Raw genomic sequence first — 22,116 nt, 5'->3', positions numbered from 1 at the left:
AAAGAATACAGGCCTTTTTATAGCATTTGAGATGTACTGTATATAAGTATATAGGATTTCGATATCCTGACCCACACTCCAGTTCAGAAGGTGGTGGTAATGCGTTTCAAAGCTGTTTGCAAGCTACCATATAGCCAGAGGAGAAGAAAAAAAACTGAAAGGTGAGGGTGTGGCAGATGTGAAAATGTTTGTGTAAAGAAAGCCATCTCACAGAATAAATAAAATCAAGGTGGATGCAGAGGGAAAGTGAATTGAAACTACATAGGAACTACTATGAAATTCATTTTACACTCATGACTGGGTATAAAGTTAACGCAGTGTAAACTGAATTGCCTCGACAGTGGAACTACATAACCTTCATTGCTATTTCAACGTTAGCTTAGATATGACTTTTTGATGTTACATTGCAGATGGAGGGTAGTGAAACTGCACCAGAAGAAAATCGTCGTACTGGAAGACGCTGCACCCCCAGGTGCCCAAAGCTCAATGGTTGGAGCTGGCCACCACATCCCTATCAGATATTGGCTTGGACAGCCTACTTGTATTTTCTTATCGTTGTAGTTGGTGTACTTATCCCTCTTCTTCCACGGCATTGGATACCTGCTGGCTACATTGTATCCTTTTTAACAGGACTGTAAGACCTTACTAGTACACGTTTAAGGAAGTAATTGCGCAGTCTAACCTGTTTCCTTGCAGTGATTTTATTTGCAAGTTGCATCATGCAAAGATGCTGGTTTCAGTTTTGGTGAGCATGGAAATGTAGGTGCATTTGAACTGATAAAGAACTGTAGTAGAAGTGGGTATTAATCATTGTGTAAAAATATACTGCATGAATTTTATAATTAAGTTTATTCTTCTGATTTAGCACATTTTCCTGTAATAGAGTCTAAAGTGTTAAAGTAACTACAAGACCAGGAAATGTTATTGCAAATGGTGAGCAAGGATTGCCTGTCCCTGCAGGCAAACAGACAAGGGAACCCTATCATAGAATGGTTACAGCATAGGAGGAGATCATTTGGAGAATTGTGTTCATGCTCGTTTTCCATTCAAGTAGCTTGTTAGTTCTACACATTGGCCATTTCTCTGCAGCCTTACAAGATTTTCCTCAACATTTATTGATGTTAAGGGAGAGGAGGTGTTGGAATTCCTAAAATACATTAGGACGGATAAGTCCCAGGGGCCTGACGGAATATTCCCCAGACTGCTCCATGAGGCGAGGGAAGAGATTGCTGAACCTCTGGCTCGGATCTTTAAGTCCTTGGTGTCCATGAGAATGGTACCAGAGGATTGGAGGGAGGTGAATGTTGCTCCCTTGTTCAAAAAAGGTAGTAGGGATCGTCCGGGTGTTTATAGACCAGTGAGCCTTACGTCTGTGGTGGGAAAGCTGTTGGAAAAGATTCTTAGAGATAGGATCTGTGGGCATTTAGAGAATCATGGTCTGATAGGGACCGTTAGCATGGCTTTGTGAAGGGCAGATTGTGTCTAATAAGCCTGATAGAGTTCTTTGATGAGGTGACCAGGCATATAGATGAGGGTAGTGCAGTGGATGTGATCTATATGGATTATAGTAAGGCATTTGACAAAGTTCCACAGGATAGGCTTATTCAGAAAGTCAGAAGGCATGGAATCCAGGGAAGTTTGGCCAGGTTGATTCAGAATTGGCTTGCCTGCAGAAGGCACAGGGTCAAGGTGGAGGGAGTACATTCGGATTGGAGGGTTGTGACTAGTGATGTCCCACAAGGATCTGTTCTGGGACCTCTACTTTTCGTGATTTTTATTAACGACCTGGATGTGGGGGTAGAAGAGTGGGTTGGCAAGTTTGCAGACGACACAAAGGTTGGTGGTGTTGTAGATAGTGTAGAGGATTGTTGAAGACTGCAGAGAGACAATGATAGGATGCAGAAGTGGGCTGAGAAGTGGCAGATGGAGTTCAACCCAGAGAAGTGTGAGGTGGTACACTTTGGAAGGACAAACTCAAAGGCAGAGTACAAAGTAAATGACAGGATGCTTGGTAGTGTGGAGGAGCAGAGGGATCTCGGGGTACATGTCCACAGATCCCTGAAAGTTGCCGCACAGGTAGATAGAGTAGTTAATGAAAGCTTATGGGGTGTTAGCTTTCATAAGTCAAAGGATAGAGTTTTAGGAGTCGTGAGGTAATTATGAAGCTCTATAAAACTCTGGTTAGGCCACACTTGGAGTGCTGTGTCCCGTTCTGGTCGCCTCACCATAGGAAGGATGTGGAAGCATTGGAAAGGGTACAGAGGAGATTTACCAGGATGTTGCCTGGTTTAGAGACTATGGATTATGATCAGAGATTAAGGGAGCTAGGGCTTTACTCTTTATTGATGACAGGAGTGGAACTTAATGTGGCTTTCTGATGCTGGAGCCCATCCACTTCAAGGTTCAGACATGTTGTGCATTCAGAGATGCTCTTCTGCACACCACTGTTGTAATGCATGGTTACTTGAGTTACTGTCACATTCCTGTCAGCTTGAACCAGTCTGGCCATTCACATTTCTTCCCTTTTCTGATGTTTGGGCTGAGTGTCAACTTCATTGATTAATTAACTTAATTAATTAACTCTTAATTGATTTTCCCTTAGTTATATACAGTTGAAGTCAGAAGTTTACATACACTTTAGCCAAATACATTTAAACTCAGTTTTTCACAATTCTTTTGACATTTAATCCTAGAAAACGTTCCCTGTCTTAGGTCTGTTAGGATCACTACTTTATTTTAAGAATGTGAAAAGTCAGAATAGTAGTAGAGAGAATGATTTATTTCAGCTTTTATTTCTTTCATCGCTTTCCCAGTGGGTCAGAAGTTTACATACACTTTGTTAGTATTTGGTAGCTTTGCCTTTAAATTGTTTAACTTGCATCAAATGTTTTGGTTAGCCTTCCACAAGCTTCTCACAATAAGTTGCTGGAATTTTGTTCCATTCCTCTGGACAGAACTGGTGTAACCAAGTCAGGTTTGTAGGCCTCCTTGCTCACACACGCTTTTTCAGTTCTGCCCACAAATTTTTATCAGATTGCGGTCAGAAAATGATGTCAAGTCTGGTTCATCCTTGGGAGCAATTTCCAAATGCCTGAAGGTACCACATTCATCTGTGCAAACAATAGTACGCAAGTATAAACACCATGGGACCACATAGCCGTCATACCGCTCAGGAAGGAGACTCATTCTGTCTCCTAGAGATAAACATACTTTGGCGTAAAAAGTGCAAGTCAACCCAGAACAACAGCAAAGGACCTTGTGAGATGCTGGAGGAAACAGGTAGACAAGTATCTATATCCACATTAAAATGAGTGCTGTATCAACATAACCTGAAAGGCTGCTCAGCAAGGAAGAAGCCACTGCTCAAAAACTGCCATAAAAAAGCCAGACTACAGTTTGCAAGTGCACATGGGGACAAAGATCTTACTTTTTGGAGAGATGTCCTCTCGTCTGATGAAACAAAAAACTGAACTGTTTGGCCATAATGACCGTCATTATGTTTGGAGGTGTATGTAAACTTCTGACTTCAACTATACCTGTGACTTTTAGTTCTTTACCCCTTCACCAAAGGGGACAGCCTCCTACTATCCCCCCTGTCCAGACACCTCATCACTATCAAATCTACACTCAAGAGTCCTCTAAGAAAAGGGGTGCAAACTTTTGTAATATCTCTAATTGTTGTATCACATTCCAGGAATCACTCTCATGCATTTTTTTTATTGCTCTCTGTAAAACCTTCACGTCTTTGCTGTCATGGTATGACCAGTACTGAATGTGATGCATATGTTTATAAAGGGTCTGCATGACTTCTGAGTCCAGTGTAACTTTCATATCCCTCCATGGGTTTACTCCCCAAATTCATTCTGGTGAAACTTTGAACTTTGTTGCTCACTGTTTGTTGTACACCTTGAGTCCACCTAAAACGTGGTGTTCCAATTCTAAAACTCCCTCTCCCCCTCTCCCCCATTGTGGCGCTCTTAAACCGTACTACTTTAACTTGTTTAAATTTCTTCAGGTACAACACCATGAAATTTGATGATGCTCTGTTGAAGTATGGCTTACCAGTCTACTGGATCAGACACCTTCTGTCTGGAAGAAGGGGTTTTCTCGTTATTTTTCCCGCTGGTGTGAGTGTTGTGCAAACATATCAGCAACATCAGCAATTTCTGAACCACAACTATACTTGTGTTTAACCCCTTAAGGCTGATCTAAATCCTACCCCTCCTCCTTATATGCAGCAACAGTTATAATATAATCATGGTGCACCTTCATTTGCATGTGGGTGGGCAAAGTGACTGAGCTGCAAAGACATGCAGGACAAATTTATGAATTATGAGAACCTTTAGGTTGAAAAACCCACAAGGAAGTATTTTTGTTTAATGGGAAAAGCATGAATTAATGACAGAATATTAAGGAAGAATGGTCAGTATTATCAGAGATTTGCTTCAATATTAAATCTAAGCTTTAAATCTGAATACACTACAAAACATGCAACATAAGTTGGGGGAAACTACATTAAAGAATATAATAGTAAACAAAAAATGAGTCCCCCCCCCCCGGGAGGAACTCAAGCCATAAAGCATCTATAGAAAAGAATAAAGAGTTGGTGCTTTGGGCTGAGGCCCTTAGTTAGGACTGAGACGTCGATTCTTTAGTAGAGCAGGATTTAATACAAACGGCCTAATGATTTTACCACCTTAGAAGAACTTACAAATGTTTTTTCAATATTCATGCATATATTTTGGAACTATTCACTTTTACAGTCCTAAGAAATATTAGCATGGATCAAATTGATTAAATTATTTTACTTGGGTATTGGTTTGACCAGCTTAACATCAGCATTTAATTTGGATCAAAGCTGAAATAGCTGACTTGCGTGTCTTAATACGTGTATAAAACTACTGTATTTCATAGTTCCAGCTTTAAAATTATAGCTGGTTGTTATTTGGCTTGGTCATGTCTAATTTTACTTCAGTGTTTTAAAACTGATGTGCAAAGAGTTACAAAATTTCATCCATAGCATTCAGAACATTTTAACCTTAACCCGTTTTAGTATTTTGGTGCTGCTTTTACTTGGCACTTAGCTTTTTATGTGATTGCGGCCACCGTTGACCCAGCTGATGATAACGTTCGGCTCAAGAGACGTAAAAAATTACCCCCAGTGTTTCGCTGCCGAACACACAAACCTATACTCCGGAAAAGTTACTGCCTGCTTTGTGAGGTTGACGTGTAAGTACCGAACCGAGTAATGCTTCTGTTGCTTAGAACTGAAAAATATACAAAGTAGAGGATCGGTGAGGCTCATTTGATCAATGGCAGTATGACAGTTGGAGTAACACTTTATAGCACTAGCTGTAAGATGGGGTTCAATTCCCAACACTGTAAGGTGTTTGTATGCTCTCTCCGTGACTGCGTGGCTTCCCTCCAGGTACTCTGGTTCCTCCTATATTCCAAAATGTATGGGCTAGGGTTACTAAATTGTGAGTATGCTACGTTTGTGCCCGAAGCATGCTGGTACTTGGGGGCTGCCCCCAGCACATGTGATGGAGTTGTTCTGACTGTGTTGGCCGCTGAGACAAAACAGTGCGTTTTACTGTATGGTTCGATGTTTCAATGGACATGTGACAAATAAAACTGATCAGATCAGGTTTGAAGAACTTTATACCTAACCTCCGACCTTATGTCTTTGTAGACCTGTGATGTCGTAAGCCATTAGAATAATACAAAATTAAGTATATTATTCAATGCAGATATAAAATTGTCTAAACTGATTTCTTTATGTCTACACCATTAATATTAACAGTTTTGGCCTCCGACCAGTCGTTATTTGATACCTTTCTAGTAACTGCAAATTATTGCAAAGAAATATATAACTGAGCAATAAATGTTGAGAACATGAGATGAAAGAGTGTTTGAAAGTGAGCCTATAGGTTGTGTGGGAACAGTTCAGTGATGGTACGAGTGAAGTTGCCCCAATTCCAGAGCCTGATGGTTGAGGGGCAATAACTGTACCTGAATCTGCTGATGTGGACCCTGAGGCTCCTGCACCTTCCTGCTGGTTTTAGAAAGTATGATATTCAGAACATCCAGAGTAAAACAGCACGGTAATGTATTACCTATCAAACATAATACATTGGAGCACAATTAGGCCATTTGGCCCATCAAGCTTGCTCTTCCATCCATCATGGCTGACTTATTATCCCGCTCAACCCCATTTTCCTGCCAACTCCCCATAAACTTTGACACCCTTACTAATCCAGAACTTGTCAACCTCTGATTTAAATATTACTTGGCCTCCATAGCTATCCGTGGCAATGAATTACACAGATTCACCACTCTCTGGCTAAACAAAAAGTTCCTTCTCATCTTTGTTCAAAATGGAGTCCTTCTGTTCTGAGGCTAGACTCCCCCGCTACTGGAAACATCCTCTCCATGTCCAATCTATCTAGGCCTTCCGATATTTCAATGAGATTCCTCCTCATTCTTCTGGACTCGAATGAGTACAGGCCCAGAGCCATCAAACTCCTCTTCATTAACCCCTCCACTCCCAGGATCAGTCTTGTGAACCTCTTCTGAAGCTCCCCAATGAATATCCTGATCTGTGCTCTCCTTGAGACTTTGACTGTTCATCTGTTACAGCTTCCCGCCATGTAGTTTCGTTACAGATGCTGTTTTAGAATGCTCTACAATTGGTAGGCTATTTGAACTGCAATGTTAGTGCAATTTATTCATATTTTGACTAAATCAGAAGTACACTAGGACCCTACAGTTATTCCTCTGTGGGAAAAGTATAGAAGTTCCTATTTTTTCATATTTATTGTAATTTTAGAATGATAGATCATTATAGATTTTGTTTGTATATCTGATTCACAGGGGTTACAGGTCCAAGCACTGCAGACGATGCAACAAGTGTGTCTGTAATTTTGATCATCATTGTAAGTGGCTCAACAATTGTGTCGGAAGCAGAAATTACCGGTAAGTCAGATTTTTGTATGCTTGTCTTTTCTTTTTCAATATTTTTATTGATTTCTTACATAAAAGAATAGAGTACAGTAGGAGAGATAATATATATCGATTACAATATATTGGAATCACAAACATAGTCTAATTACCCCATATCCATATTAATTAAATTTAAACATAATATTGAAAAGAGATCATTTTATTATACAAAAAAATCTAAACCCACTACCGAAAAAAAAACAGCTGTTTGGTTAAAAAAAAAGGAAAAAATCCTTATCATATATTAAAACATATTATTAGCCAACATCTGTGCTTAATAGCAAACCATAGATTTTGAAAGTAATTCAAAAACGGTCCCCACAATGTTAAAAAAAATCTTGTCTAGGTTCAGAAATTGAACAGCGGATCTTCTCTAAATTTAAGCATGACGTAGCATCATTTAACCATTGAGCATGAGTAGGCGGAGTGGCATCCTTCCACTGAAGCACCAATGTCCTCCTGGCTGTAAGAGAAATAAAGGCCAAAATATCACAATCATGTGTCTCCAAAATAATATCATTTCCTCCAACAATACCAAATAAGGCAGTCAAAGGATTAGGTTTAAAATTTACTTTAAAAAGCACCAAAAAAGTTTGGAATACTTCCTTCCAATATTTTTCAAGACTTGGACAAGTCGAAAACATATGAATTAGTGAAGCGTCTCCATTGTTACATCTATCACAATAGAGAAATATATCTGAATAAAAACGAGACAGCTTATCTTTAGTCCTGTGGGCCCTATGAACCACTTTAAATTGTAGAAGGGAATGACAGGCACATAACGATGAGGTATTAACCAATTTAAAGATTTCATTCCAAGTATCCTCAGAAATTGAAACCTGTAAATCTTGTTCCCAGAGATTTTTAATTTTGTCTAAAGGAATATTTCTCATTCCCAACCACATACCATAAATATTAGATATAGATCCATTATGAAAGGGTTTCAAATTAAAAATTGTATCAAGTAAGGCCAGTGATGTTGTGGGGTTGGAACTGGACTGTCTCACGGTGGTGTCTGAAAAGAGGGTGCTGTCTAAGTTGCATGCCGTCTTGGTCAATGTCTCCCATCCACTACATAATGTACTGGGTGGGCACAGGAGTACGTTCAGCCAGAGACTCATTCCACCAAGATGCAGCACTGAGCGTCATAGGAAGTCATTCCTGCCTGTGGCCATCAAACTTTACAACTCCTCCCTTGGATTCTGATCTCTGGCCTTCAGAATCAATCATACCTTTCCAACAAAATTCACAAATTAAAAGTTCCTTTGTTTGAAAGTGGTGAAGACAAATTAACACTGAACGAGGTCGTTCTCCTGGAGGAGGTCTTGGTACTGGTGATCTATGAGCTCGGTCTATTTTAGGTGGAGATTTTAAAATATTCGGAAATAAGTTAGCCAAAAGGTTTGCAAAAAATTCCAAAGGCTGATTGCCTTCCATTAACTCTTTAAACCCCAGAATTTGTAAATTATTTCTTCTGCTTCTATTTTCTAAGTCAATAATTTTCTGTCTTAATTTTTCATTAACCTTTGACTGTTCATCACAGTTCTTTTCCAAGTCATCAGTCTTCGTATCCAACATCTTCAAAGTGTCTTCATTCTCTTTTATCTGTTTATTGTGTTCACTTAAAGTTTTTTGAATAGAATCCAATTTTACATCCACTTGTTTAAATTCAGCACTGAGTTGCCGGAATTTCTGCTGGAACTCGTCTGAAAGTTCATTTTTATGCTTCCGAAGTGTCTCCATAAAAGATTGCAAAGTTATAGAAGGGTCCTCTTCTTTTTTGGTAGCTTTGGCGCTCCTCATAGTAAAGCAATATTGCGTTTAAAAGTAAGTTTTCAAAACAAGTTGGAAACAGTAAATTAAGTAGAGTAGGAGCAACTATAAAAATGCTGCTACTCCATTGGCAGCCAGTAGGTTTCTCATGCTTGTCAATAAGAAAAAATATACATAGCTATTTCCTAATATTTTTGAGTGGAACAAAAATTGAAATTAAACTGTTACGACAATGTATAGTCACGTGGTCCTGTTTTAACATCAGTAAATTGAAACTTGGTCCAATCAGAGCCCGTTCAAACACAAACCAAGCTAAAGTACTTAAATTTTCAGCCAGACCCTGACCATCACTGTGAGTGTAAGTCTCGTATATGCTATTGATTGGAGGTATGATGTAATGGTCCTGATGTGCAGTATTAAGTGGTGTATCGATGGTTTTGCCTCATTCCGAGTGCTGACTTACGTAGAAATTTTACTTCAGTACATCTGTTAAGGTTTTCATTCAGTAAGGTGCAGATGATTTAAACTAGTGTTACTGGACTCACTGCTGTCAGTTTTACTCACGTTTGGGAGTGCTGGGTACCAAATAGATCTCCAAAGTATGTTCAAAAATCGGGTAACTGTACTTTGCACCTTGACATTTAAAAGCTGTGTTTGTTGTGAGGATGCACAGAAATATAATGTAGAAGGAAATTTACAGAATGTACTATTCACTATGCACTGAATGCTTTGAATATTGGAAATCAGAGCTGGAAAATGAATTCCTCTTTGCTTTTGAGATCAGTTTTGCAGGTACCACTAGATGAGGATATTTAACCTCCTGTTTGATTGTGGGACGAGCATAACACTTCATTTTTCAGTTCAATATTATTTTGCTTTCCCTGATTAAGCTCATCCCATCTCAGCATTTGCTTCAGTGTCCAGATTTTGGTTATTGGTTTTCTATTGTTATGTACCGAGATACAGAGGAAAGTTTGTCTTGCATACTGTTCATATAATCAAATGCTTTGAAGTAGAACAAGGTTATACAAGATATGATAGAGAATAAAAAGTTACAGAGACAGTGCAGTACAGGTAAGCTGTGTAGTACAGCATCATAATGAAGATTGCAAAGCCAAGAGTCTATTTTATTTCACAAAGGAGCTGTCTTATAACAGCAGGATAGAAGCCACCTGGAGCCTGTTGTAGTTGCTTTCAGACTTGTGCATCTTCTGCCCAGTGGGAGAGGGGAAAAGAAAGAATGGCTGGGGTGTTGGAGTCTTTGATTATGCTGGCTGCTTTACAGAGGCAGCAAGAGGTATAGACAGAGTTCATAGAGATGAGACTGACTCCCGTGATGTGCTGAGCCGTGAACACAACTCTGTGCAGTTTCTGCAATCAAAGCCAAGACATGATGCATTCAGATGATCTGATGGCTCTGCTGTACAGCGACAGAAGGTTTTGGAGAATATTCACAGGCAATAACGAGCTGCTTAAAGGTTAACAGATTGGCTGCCATGTTGATTGTGTCAGGTGGACCTCACCACTGTAGATTCTTGCCAAAGACCAAAAGCTAAGGAAGGTGTTCCCATTTCCTCCCAAATGGCAAAGATGGGTTAATGAGCTGCTGTAAATTGCCCCGAACGTGCAGGTGAGAGATTGATCTGGGGAGCTGGTGAGAATATGAGGAGGATCAACAGTGAGAGTACTGCAGGATTGGTGTCGATGGAGAGCGGCTGTAACAGGCAAAATGCTGGAGGAACTGGTCAGGTCAGGCATCATCATGGTGAGAAATAAACAGTCAACTTTTCAGCCTGAGGCCCCTCAGGACTCGCTTGACTGTTTATTGAAGAAAAAGTTCATATTTTCTTCATCTTTGCTAAAATTGCTCAGCCATCCCTTCTGCACCACACCTGTTCAATAGGCTCTGACGGCAGAAAGTCAGTAGAATTTTAACAGTTCCGGTCACTGACGTCTTTACAGTGCGCATGCTTTAATACTCATTCACTTGATGTTTTGAATCTGCTTTCTCATGCAGGTACTTCCTGAACTCCGTTATCATTGCTCTCCTTGGTAGTGTGGTAATCGTCATCATTTCAGGCTTTGTGCTTGTTGCATTCTTCATCAATCCAAACCTGCTTCGAAGCAACCCAAAATTTGAATGTAAGTTTATTTGCTAAATTTTAATTTCAATGACGTTATGTTTCGGATGCTTTGTACAAGGCAAGTTATTTTGCTCCCTGTTTGAATTGACTGTGTCTGAATGATGTGAGGATTCTTTCAGGAGTCACTTCTGTTTTCAATCTTTTTCTTGTGTGTTCATGAATAGAGATGTCTGATGTTTTTGCCTCCTTTAGGCAGGAGCCCAAGACCATGTATAAAGACACTGCAGTTCCATTGGCTTATTTTAGCTAATTTTCCAGAGATGATTTCAATTTCCCTATCCAGGGGTAGTGGTAGATGCAGGTACAATAGGGGCATTTAAAAAACACTTAGAAAGGCATATGGATGATTGAAGGAGGGAAGGGTTAGATTGTGGTTCAGTGGTTCAATGGTTGACTCTGAAGAGCCTTTACTGTGCTGTAATTTCTATGAATCCCATGTGTCACGGACCCCGTGACGGGGATAAAGAACCAGCAGAGATGGAAAACACTTTGGAGTCTCGTATCGCTATAAACTAATAATATTTATTAGTAACTATGCAATACAGTAATATAAATGTAGATAAATCAAACAAGTTAGCAATGATTATATATGAAAATAAGTGTGGAATATATATGTATGAAAAAACCAAGCTTCTTTAAGTCTAGGGGTAAAAAGATACAGTCTTAACATGTTGAGTAAATTTCAGTTCAGTTCAGTTCGTGGTAGTTAGTTGAGTAGTGATGGAGAGAGAGAGAGAGAGAGAGAGTTGAGTCTTCAGGTGAGCTGATGCCGTCGATCTTCTCGTCGTCCTCCGAAATCATTTACAAGTCACCGACCGTGACTTTAACCAGGGGGACCGGTCTTCTGTGGTGGAGCTATCACCCAGGCGAGGGTGGACACATAGACAACTCCCCACCAGTCAACCCCTTCTCCTCAAACTGGAATAGCAACTAGGATCAATTCGCCTGATCGATCCTCCAAAACCCACTTTCTCTGTGGGCACAACAACGCCCATTCAGCGTCCAGATCATGTGTCCTGAGGTCTGTATCATCTGACCTCCCATTTATTTCACCAGGCTGAGCATCACCTGCCATTCAAAGAGTCCCTCCTTCCTTTGTCTGTAAAGGAGTGCACAAGCAGGCAACAAGTCCTTGGAAGTAACATCAACAACCAGCCTTTGGTCACCATAGCAACCTTTGAGCTGCTCGGTGCTGTCTCCAACTCCAACTCAGTAAAAATCCAAAGTTACTTCCAATGCCTTAAAGTGACTGTCCAACTGTTAATCTTCATCTCTCTCTCTCTTTTCCAAAAGCAACATATTGGTGGTAAATAACTCTGTCTCTCTCTCCTTTCCAAACAAACCATCAATGATAAATGTCTCTCTCCAAACAGTTAATAGGGGCACTCCTGGATCCCCTCACACATGTTATAAGTGGGGATGTATACTTACACAATATTTTCTCTTGCATTAAGCCATTTTATCAGAGAGGACAAAATAACCCACTGCCGTTATTTATTAGTTGAGGCTAAAATAACCTATTTATTAGTAGACTCTGGGATTGGACAAGACTACTGCGGAAGAAACAATACAAATTGTCAGATCTCACTTCTAGTGACTGTGCTGTGGATCCATAAGATTTGGACATGAGTCACTGCTTTGAGTGGGTTAACAGCCACAGGCCAGTCTCTCCTTTGCCACACTCTCTCCAGTCCAAGGATGCAAAGATGAGAAGAGGTGGTTCATAGTGCTGTGTTCCCCTGTGAGGCACATTTTCCCTGGTGCATAAGTCTGGGGCATTAGGAAAAGGTTCAACAAATGGGGCTATCGGAAATGGATGAAATTCAAGGATTGGGGATCATGGAAGAAATAGAAGCAGATTGGGGGGCATAATGGGTTCAAACATTGTGAAACTCACGTTGTCCTTACTTCGTTCACCACGATCGAAACGCTTAATTATGTCTAGTTTTATGCTAAGTGTAACACCCTTACGAGCACTTTTAGGCTTTTCCGACACCTTCGAACTCATATTGCAAACGGCTGCTCACAGGTACGTGTTTCAGCAATGCCGGCAAGAATGCCGTTCTGAATCCGGGGGAAAGCGGCTGCTCGGGGCGGGCGCTGATTTTTTCGTGCGCTGATTTTTTTCGTAACAGTGAAAACACCTTCTGAAAGCGAAAACAGGGTACTAATGTCGTAACAGTGAGATTTCGTAAAGCGAGCGTTCGAAAAGCGGGAGACACCTGTACCTTAAGGAGCTGGCCATGGTACTGCATCTTCCCACAATGCTTTGCAGGTGCTGAGCTTGGCAGCGCTGCACTCTGACCTGTGTGTTCCTGTGTCAGCTGACTGGAGGAACTCAGCAATAATTTTAAATACAATTGACAATATACCAAATCTTATTCCCTGACCCCTTTGTGTGAATAAAAACTGACAATATTCTTTTGTTTCTTTTAAACATTTTGTTTTTTTCCTGACATAACTTCTGTATGAGTGAAATTTATTCTGTATCTCAAGATTTTTGGATACTGATTTGTAAAATCTGTAAGTGAATTTCTGTAACCTAAGTGGCTTGTAACCCAAATACAAGGTCACCTGTACATGTCAAAAGAGAAGAGGTTCTAACTGTGGGATCTTTATAGATCCCTTAAGAAGGCAGCATCCATCATATGTACTGCCATCACCCAGGACATGCCCTCTTCTCATTGCTATCATCAAGAAGGAGGTACAGGAACCTGAAGATACACACTCAACGTTTAAGCTTTTTTCCCTTTGTTACAATATTTCTGAATGAACAATGAATCCAAGAACCCTCCCTCACTTTTTACGTTACTGACGTAATTTAATTGTATAGGCAGCGAGACAGAGAGATATACTTACTACAGTACAGTGCAAAAGTCTTAGGCACACACGTATAGCTGGGGTGTCTGAGACTTTTGCACAGTACTGTAGTAAGCTTATATATTACACTGTACTGCTGCCACAAAAATAAAAAATTTCATGACATATGTAAGTGCTGATAAACCTGATTCTGATGTGAGTCCCTATTGTGGACTGAGAGTGGGAAGGGGACAGGAAGAGTGGAATCGTGGTTGGGGAAAAGGGGAGGGAAGAGAGCAGGAAGCATGAGGGAGACATTCTGTAATGATCAATAAACCAATTGTTTGGAATCAAGTGACCTTGCCTCGTGTCTCAGGGCCAGGTGTGTCTGCACCCACATCACCCCCTGCCCCAGCACTCCTGCACTGCCACCTGTCCCAGACCCCTCCTACCGTACTCCTCGCTCACCATTTCCAGCATCCTTTGCTTCTGCAGATTTACAAGTTTGCTCACCACTCCACGTTGACAAATACAGCACTGTCCAAGAGTGTTAGGCACCCTATTTATATATTTATAAATACAAAGCCTTTTGCACAGTACTGTATATATACCTCATGTAAATTATAATTTTATAATGATGTATTGCAGTGTACTCCAGTGATATTAAACCTGATTCTGATTCTTATGGAAATATTTCTGGGAGAAGAGCAGTGAGTTCTATGGTTGGTGACTTTAAATTCAGACCATTATGTTTACAAAGGGAATGAGTGCATTGCAGCCCCATATAGGCAGCACTTGTTAGGTCAGTTTGGGTAATGGAAATTCTCCCTTGCAGAATTCATAAGTATCACCCTAAAATCTGATGCGGAGTAAGAATTTGTTCTTAAGAAATTCATGTATGGCAGGGGTGGCAAACATATAAGCAATTATATTCATCTCTCAGTTCTTTATGCCTGTTTAGATACTGTGGCTTTGTGTTATGTAGGATAGTCATGTGGATTTCTTTCAAGGGGCAGAACCCTAGCTCCACCATATTCCCACCAAGTAACACAGGTTTGCCTGTATTCACCAGCTACAGATTTGGAAAAATAATAGTTTGATTGTCGATTCTAATACATATTTATAATTTTCCAACTTTATCCCACAATAGTGTCCTGGGTATGACTCTAAACTGCAACCGGTGATGAGGCTCTGATTGGGGATTTTCAGAGCTTTGCTAGATACTAGGTTTCCTAGAATCTATTTGCTAAGAAAACCATGGTCAAATTCACAAAATGTATCACACAACACCAGCGTCAAGAGGATCTTCAAGACAATTCTGAAGACGCTTTGCTCGATAGGGTTGATTCTGGTTAGCAGGGGATCCCCGACCGTCATCAAGCTAGTGTTCATAAAATTCAAGTAACACAAAAGAAAATTACTGCCAATTGGAATGTAAGAACCCTATATCAAGCAGGAAGATTGAACAATGTGATAAATGAAATGGAAAAACTAAAGATTAACATCATGGGAATTAGCAAAGTTCATTGGATAGGTGCTGGAACATGTCAGAATAGAAGTAAAACACTAATTTATTATTGTGGAACATCCCATACTAATGGAGTAGATATTCTTATGGATGAAAACATGGCAAAAAGTGTTTTAGGACATTGAGCAATATCAGAAAGAGTGCTCCTTGTTAGATTCACAGGACAACTATTTGGTTTAGCAATTATACAGGTATATGCACCAACAACAGATGTAACAAATGAGGATATAGATAAATTCTGTGAAGAGCTTGAACAAGCAAAGAATGGATGCAAATCTCAAGATATTGTTATTGTCATGGGAGATCTAAATGCTCAAGTAGGACAAGGTGCTGATGGAAATACCATAGGAAAATTTGGACCAGAGGAAAGAAATGAAAGAGGTGAGAAATGGGTAGAATGGTGCAAGATGAATAATCAGGTCATTATGAAGACCTACTTTAAAAACCATCCAAGATGCTTGTGGACCTGGAAAAGTCCAGGTGATGACACCAGAAATCAAATTGACTTTATTACTGTAAACCAAAGAGTTAGAAACTCAGTGACTCAATGCAAAATGTATCCAGGTGCAGACTGTAATAGTGACCATAACCCAGTAGTATGTCATGTAAAAGTAAAACTTGAAAAACTAAAGAAGCAAAAACCTGGACAATCCCTTGACTACTCGCAATTAATTAAAGAAGAAAACTTAAAGACAAAAATTTACAATTGAAGTAAGGAATAGATTTCAAAAATCAGTAACAGTTCAAGTTTTTTTAAACACTTAATTCAAATGACTTGATAATTTGAATATAAACTGTAAAGACAGAGGTATTTAAAATCCTGAATTGAAATTCTTAATTCTGTTAATGTTTTGCAGGAAAGTATTTTGAAATATTAATGGTAAACAATACTCCTGCATTTTGATTTAAGTGTGTTTTGGAGATCCATATTAACTAAGGCATTGGGAGTTTCTGGCTTTCATGCAATTACTGTATGCACGAGAACACTACATTATCAATATTTATTTATACTCAGTTATTTCTCATTGTTATAATAATTCCTTGACTCTAAACAGAACATTGAAATTTTGTATATTAGTGTATACAGTGTACACACCCCCCGCTGACAGTGACTGAAATATTGTTGTATATTAGTGCATACAGTGTACACACAGTGACTAAAAAGCTTATATTATGTTAGTGTATTTATTTTCTTTGAACATTTGTAAGTCTCACTGATTATATTGCTCTGATGGAATTATTTTATCACTTTAGGTAGTTTATAAAAATCAGAAAGTCATTGAGCTTTTAAAATGTTTGAAAACGTTAACGTTATGTTTGTGGAAATATGGATAAAAGGACATGCATTGCAGATCAAGTTTGTATAGTTTTATACCCCAAGCACATTTCACAAAAGAAACAATGAGGGCTTTTATCCAGTTTAAGTCCTTTAATGGAATCAGGCAGGCTGAATGTCAATAGATTGTTCAGAGCAATTATACCTCGAACCTTTAAATGAAGGGTAGATTGGGAGAGATCTGGTGGAACTTAAATCCAGTTTAAACTTGTACTCTTTATTCCAACAGCGGTAAATGATGCAAATACCTGGCTTGCATTTCTGCCATATTTTTCCGTTCGTATAAACGCACCTACTCTTCTTGTTCTCGCTGTGGTCACTATTGGACTAAGTCTGATTGCACTGATAGCTTTGTGCTACCTTCTGTTCTTCCACTTCTACCTCAGTAAGTAATGTACGAAATGTCTGCTCCAGTTTTAACATCAGTAAGATTCACCGCTAGTATTGTTTTTTCTAAAAGAAATTAAGGCCTCTTTAAATTATGTCTTAAAGATTCTGTTACAAGCAAATGATTATTTAAAAGTTGAACTTGATCAATTCTCTACTATGGGAAGTGTCTACTTTGACAGATCATAGAAATTATGACAGATGATAAAATAGGCTTGGCATACAGTATTTACACAGTCGAGCAAACTAATCCTACTTTTCCAATAGAGAACTCCATTTTTTTTACTAAAACGTTGGTTGTCCTGGACTGTTCCTTGTAATTATCAGCACCAAGGTAGTGCTCCATAGTTTTAGTTTTACCACTTCTGTTCTGCTGCAAGGGTGCAGACCTCAAACCTTGCATTTCTTTACATTTATTTTCATGAAATAATTGAAAGGAAGACGGGCACTTTGTTAACCTCACCCAGAGGGCAGCATAAATGTAATATTTAATTGGATTACTAATCTAGATGAATGGCAGGGTGGAGAAACGTCTCTACCAAAGCAGGTGTAGGACGCTCCTTGCCTCTACTGATCTACAGGTCATCCTTGGACAAGGTGTAGCACCTGCTTAGCACCCCCCCCAACCCAAGACCAGCGTGACCTGAAGGCATGGGAGCAGTGATGGAAGGTCATATGAGCAGCTGGTGCGTATCATGTCCTGGTTATGCGACCGCTGACACCAGGCAATCTCTGAAGAATATTGATAATGGTTGGGGTCATCTGTCTTGTAAAGACACTGCCCAGAAGGCAATGGCAAACCATGTCTGTAGAAAAATCTACCAAGAACAATTGTGGTCATAGACAAACCATGATCCCACAGGTCATACGACACAGTATAGAATAAATGAACTAGCAAACTAATCTAGAAGCCTGATGCCTGAACAAACACAGTTAATCATTCCTGATTCTGACAGGACAGGTTCAAAATTTGGAAACGATTCAAAGAAAGTAGAAATGAAGGTAAATAGAAATGGCCTTTGCACTTCTCATACACATTCAATTGACCGACAGATTACTTGCGTCTCAGAGTTCTGTGGCTCTTGGTTGTATTCAGATTGCAAAGCCAATTCATTATTAGCAAAGTGGACATTCTGAGATTGAGTTTTTTCAAATAAAGAAATTAATGTATTATAGAAATCGAAATATAGTAATTGAAGACAGTAAGACACAGAAGCAGAATTAGGCCATTCAGCCAATGAGTCTGCTTGCCTTTGTGTCATCACTGATTTATTTTCCACCTCAACCCCATTTTCTTGCTTTCTTCCCATAACCTTTGATGCCCCGACTAATCAAGAACCATCAAACTACACTTTAAATATATCCATCTGGTGAGGCTACCCAGAAGGAATATGAGTTGTTGCTTCTCCAGTCTGAGAGTGGCCTCATGACAGTCTGTGAGGCCATGGTCTGACATTTCGGAATGGGAATGGGAAGTCAAATTGAAATGTGTGCCCACGGGGAAATCCCAACTTTTGTGGCAGAGGGAGCAACAGTGCTCATCAAGTGGCCACCCAACCTACACCAATGTAGAGGGGGCGTCACCAGATACAGTAGATGACCCTGACAGATTTGCAGGTGAAACGTCGCCTCACTTGGAAGGACTGTTTGGGACCCTAAATGGAGGTGAGAGAGGGGCAAGTATAGAACTGGTCATGCTTGCAGGGCTAAGTGCCAGGAAGAAGATGAGTGGGGATGAGTAAGTGCCCCAGGGAGTCATGTAGAGAGCGATCATGGAGAGTTGGGAGAGGTAAAGATGTGCCTAGTGTTTGGATCGTGTTGAAGAGGGCAGAAGTTAGGGAGAATGATGTGATGGATATGGAAAATCAGATGTTTTTTGTACCATCTTTTACAGCCTTGGGTTATGACTTGAAGACAATTGAATAATTCTAGATTGCAGTAGCTGTGGTAATTAAAGAAATACAAGTTTTATTTCAGAAAGGTTGTTGGATCCAACCTGATGACATGGGCATTAATTTCTCTAACCTATGGTAATTTCTTCTGCTCTTCCACCCCTCTTGCATTCCCCAATCTGGCTCCCCGCTGCCCCTTCTTTTCTCCTCACCTGCCCATTACTTCCCTCTGGTGTCTTTCCTCCTTTCCTTTCTCCCATGGTCCACTGCCCTCTCCGATCAGACTCCGTTTGCCTTTACCTCTTCCATGTATCACCTCCCACCTCTTTGTCTATCATTACCCTTCCCCAACCCATTTACTCTCTCCCTCCCCTTGTTTCACCTATCATCCCCCACCACCTTATTCTGGCGTCTCCACCCCCCCCCCCCGCCCCACTTCTAATCCTGATGAAGAGTCACAGCCTGAAACAGCAACTGTCTATTCTACTCCATTGATACTGCCTGGCCTGCTGACTTCCTCCAGCATTTATGTGCGTTGTTCTAGATTTTCAGCACCTGCAGAATCTCTTCTGTGTTTCTGATTTACTGATGGCTCATATGTTTTGCCTGTGTTTCTTTTGTCCATTAAATTAAGGCCAGAGTTACCTTCTTGTTTTTCAAGATATACCGCATGCACGTGTGCCAATTCTCCAGCCATAAGCATATAACCAGAAAATATCTTGCTAATATTCTGCCTAATTGTGTTTTTTATATGAAAGCAATGTGCTTGGCAATTCAGAAAGCAGGCTTTAAGAATAATTGCAAAAACAGTGCATTGCATCCAAAACCACTGATATATCACATAGTAGCAAAAATGAACATTTTAGCGTTTATCAGATAAACTTCTCAATGTTTTCTTGATAAAAGTAGGTTCTAATGGTGTTCAGCATTAAAAAATACATTTTGATTTTCTTTCTAAAGTGTCAAAAGCTTTTAAAACATTTTACATGTATTTTTCAGTTTGCTATCTTAATAAATTTTATTTCTAAATTCGTTTTTCATTTATGTCTAAAGCCCAGCACTAACATCCAAAATGAACTTAATAGTATTACTCATTTTGCAAGACATCGTTAGAGATTCAGTGTAGAATTTGCAGGCGGCACGTAACTTGGACATGTTCTTTCTCTGACAGTGTGGAACCGACTAAGCACTTACGAATACATACTTCTGTACTCTCGACATCAAAGGTCGGAAAATGATGATGTAGAAGCTCCACGATTGAGACCTATTCAGGTAGCAAGGTGCCAGTTTTCTATAAATGATATGTGCATTTTATAACTTCTGATACTGTCCTGTACCTGTTCAGAAAACCTTGCTTATGTTCTCAGGTTAAGCTGATTAAGATATTGACACTGGATTGTGAATCATGAAAGAGTGGCAGAAACAGGAAGAATTTTGTATGTAGAGAAATGAATAGAAGTTAATAGATTCTAACTAATAAACTGACAAGGGTTGGAAGTTAGGATATAAATAGTCTAGGAAGGTTTGAGTAACAGTGAAAAAACAGTAACGTGGAGGTCTACTAAACATTGAGACATGGTGCTAGGAAACATGAAAACGTACAGTACATCTGTGCTCCAGTTACAGACAATGAGGAAGGTTGTCCAATGATTCAGCAGGATCTTAACCAATCAGGAATGTTCTCAGAGAAATGATGGCTGGAGCTTCATCTGGACCAGTGTGAGGTGTTACACTTTGGGACTTTGCACGTCAGATGAAGGGATAGAGTTTCTGGGAGGATTGATGTACTGAGGGATTTTGGAGGAGGTCCATAGCTCCCTAAAAGTAGCACCTATGGTGCGAAGGTGATAGAGCAGGCAGGACAGATTTCCCGTCGTCGGCAGTGGTACTACAATTTGGAGAATTGTGTGCAGGTCTGCTTGCCTCATTACAAGAAAGATGTAGAGGCTTTGAACAGGGTACAGATAAGTTCACCAGGATGTTGTCTGGATTAAAGAAATCAACTATAAGGAGAGGATGAACAAGCTTGGACTAGGGAAGACCTGACTGAAGTATACGGTCTGAATAGAATGATGTGTTGGGATGGCACTGAAGCAAAAATGTTGCATTGTATCTCAGTACATGGGACAATCATAAACCGATTTCCAATGTAAACTTGTCAAGCACAGATAATCTAGACAGTCAGAAGCATAAGGGAGTGTACGGTTGCTGGAAATCCTGAACAACACACAAAGTTCTGGAGGAACTCAATAGGTCAGGTGGCAGCTGTAGAAGGAATTAAACAGTCAACATTTTCAGGCCAAGACCCTTCAACAGTCTTTGTTTCAGGGTGGAAATGTTAAATGCTAAGAGGGATAGCTTTAAGGTGATGGTAGGGGTGGGGGAGGAGAGTTCAAAAGAGTTTACATGGCAAGTTTCTTGTACAGTGGTGAAATCAGCACTGGGCTTGTGGTTGAATAATAAATTGAAGAGATGTTGACTGAGGAATGATTAGAGGAATTCTCCTTTTATGTCAGGGTATCTCTATTGTCTTAAGGATATTTTTAAAGTATCTTTTGTTGGTACTTTTGAGCGGGTAGATCAAATCTCCCTCACATAGCACCCCTTCCTCCAGTATTGCACCGATTACTGTCCAAGTTTATTTTGACAAAATTGATAATAAGATCACTCACCATTATATTCCTGAAATTACTTTAAATATGAAAATGTTTCCAAAGACGGGAGAGTGAAAATCACTAACCACTGATGGAGATGTGAACTCGATAAAATAATAGATCAGTTAGTTTCTGCTCATTATGGATGAACTTCAAGAGTTGATGGAAAAGGCACCAGCTGGTGAAAGGTGGTCAGTGGTGTTTTAACTAATTCTATTTTGTGAGAAAAGAACATGAATTTCTAACAGGTTTCAAAGGGTGTTGATAAGTTGCTATGTAAGAGATGTAAGAAAATCCCTTACTCACTCTTCCTTCAGTTAGTCCTGACGAAGGGTCTCGGCCTGAAACGTCGACTGCGACTCTTCCTAGAGATGCTGCCTGGCCTGCTGCGTTCACCAGCAACTTTTATGTGTGTTGCATGTAAGAGATGTGTTGATCTTGGGAAAATAGACGGGTAAATTTGTTGCTTTTTAGATTTGCTTAGTATGTGTACGGGTATTAGTGTCCCACAGTATCAATGCTGAGACTTTTTTTTATACGAGCGTTGGTGTAAGTGAAGATGATAAAAGCTTGTTAATGGCCATATAAGGACCATGTTAAG

General features: G+C 39.8%; 1 protein-coding gene across 1 annotated transcript in view; it reads left to right on the top strand.

Annotated features, from left to right (window-relative positions):
* The first annotated feature begins 410 nt into the window (after positions 1 to 410).
* Positions 411 to 22,116, top strand: part of LOC140210462 (palmitoyltransferase ZDHHC1-like) — a 33,314-nt gene continuing 11,608 nt past the window's right edge. Inside the window, exons 1-6 of the mRNA XM_072279435.1 lie at positions 411 to 614; positions 5,054 to 5,229; positions 6,874 to 6,975; positions 10,793 to 10,917; positions 16,812 to 16,967; positions 20,033 to 20,133. Coding sequence (XP_072135536.1) covers positions 411 to 614; positions 5,054 to 5,229; positions 6,874 to 6,975; positions 10,793 to 10,917; positions 16,812 to 16,967; positions 20,033 to 20,133 — 864 coding nt within the window. The remainder of the gene's footprint in view (positions 615 to 5,053; positions 5,230 to 6,873; positions 6,976 to 10,792; positions 10,918 to 16,811; positions 16,968 to 20,032; positions 20,134 to 22,116) is intronic.

This window comes from Mobula birostris, chromosome 15 (assembly GCF_030028105.1).
Source record: "Mobula birostris isolate sMobBir1 chromosome 15, sMobBir1.hap1, whole genome shotgun sequence".
In the NCBI taxonomy this organism is placed as follows: Eukaryota; Metazoa; Chordata; class Chondrichthyes; order Myliobatiformes; family Myliobatidae; genus Mobula; species Mobula birostris.
This window is presented reverse-complemented; position numbering and strand designations above follow the sequence as displayed.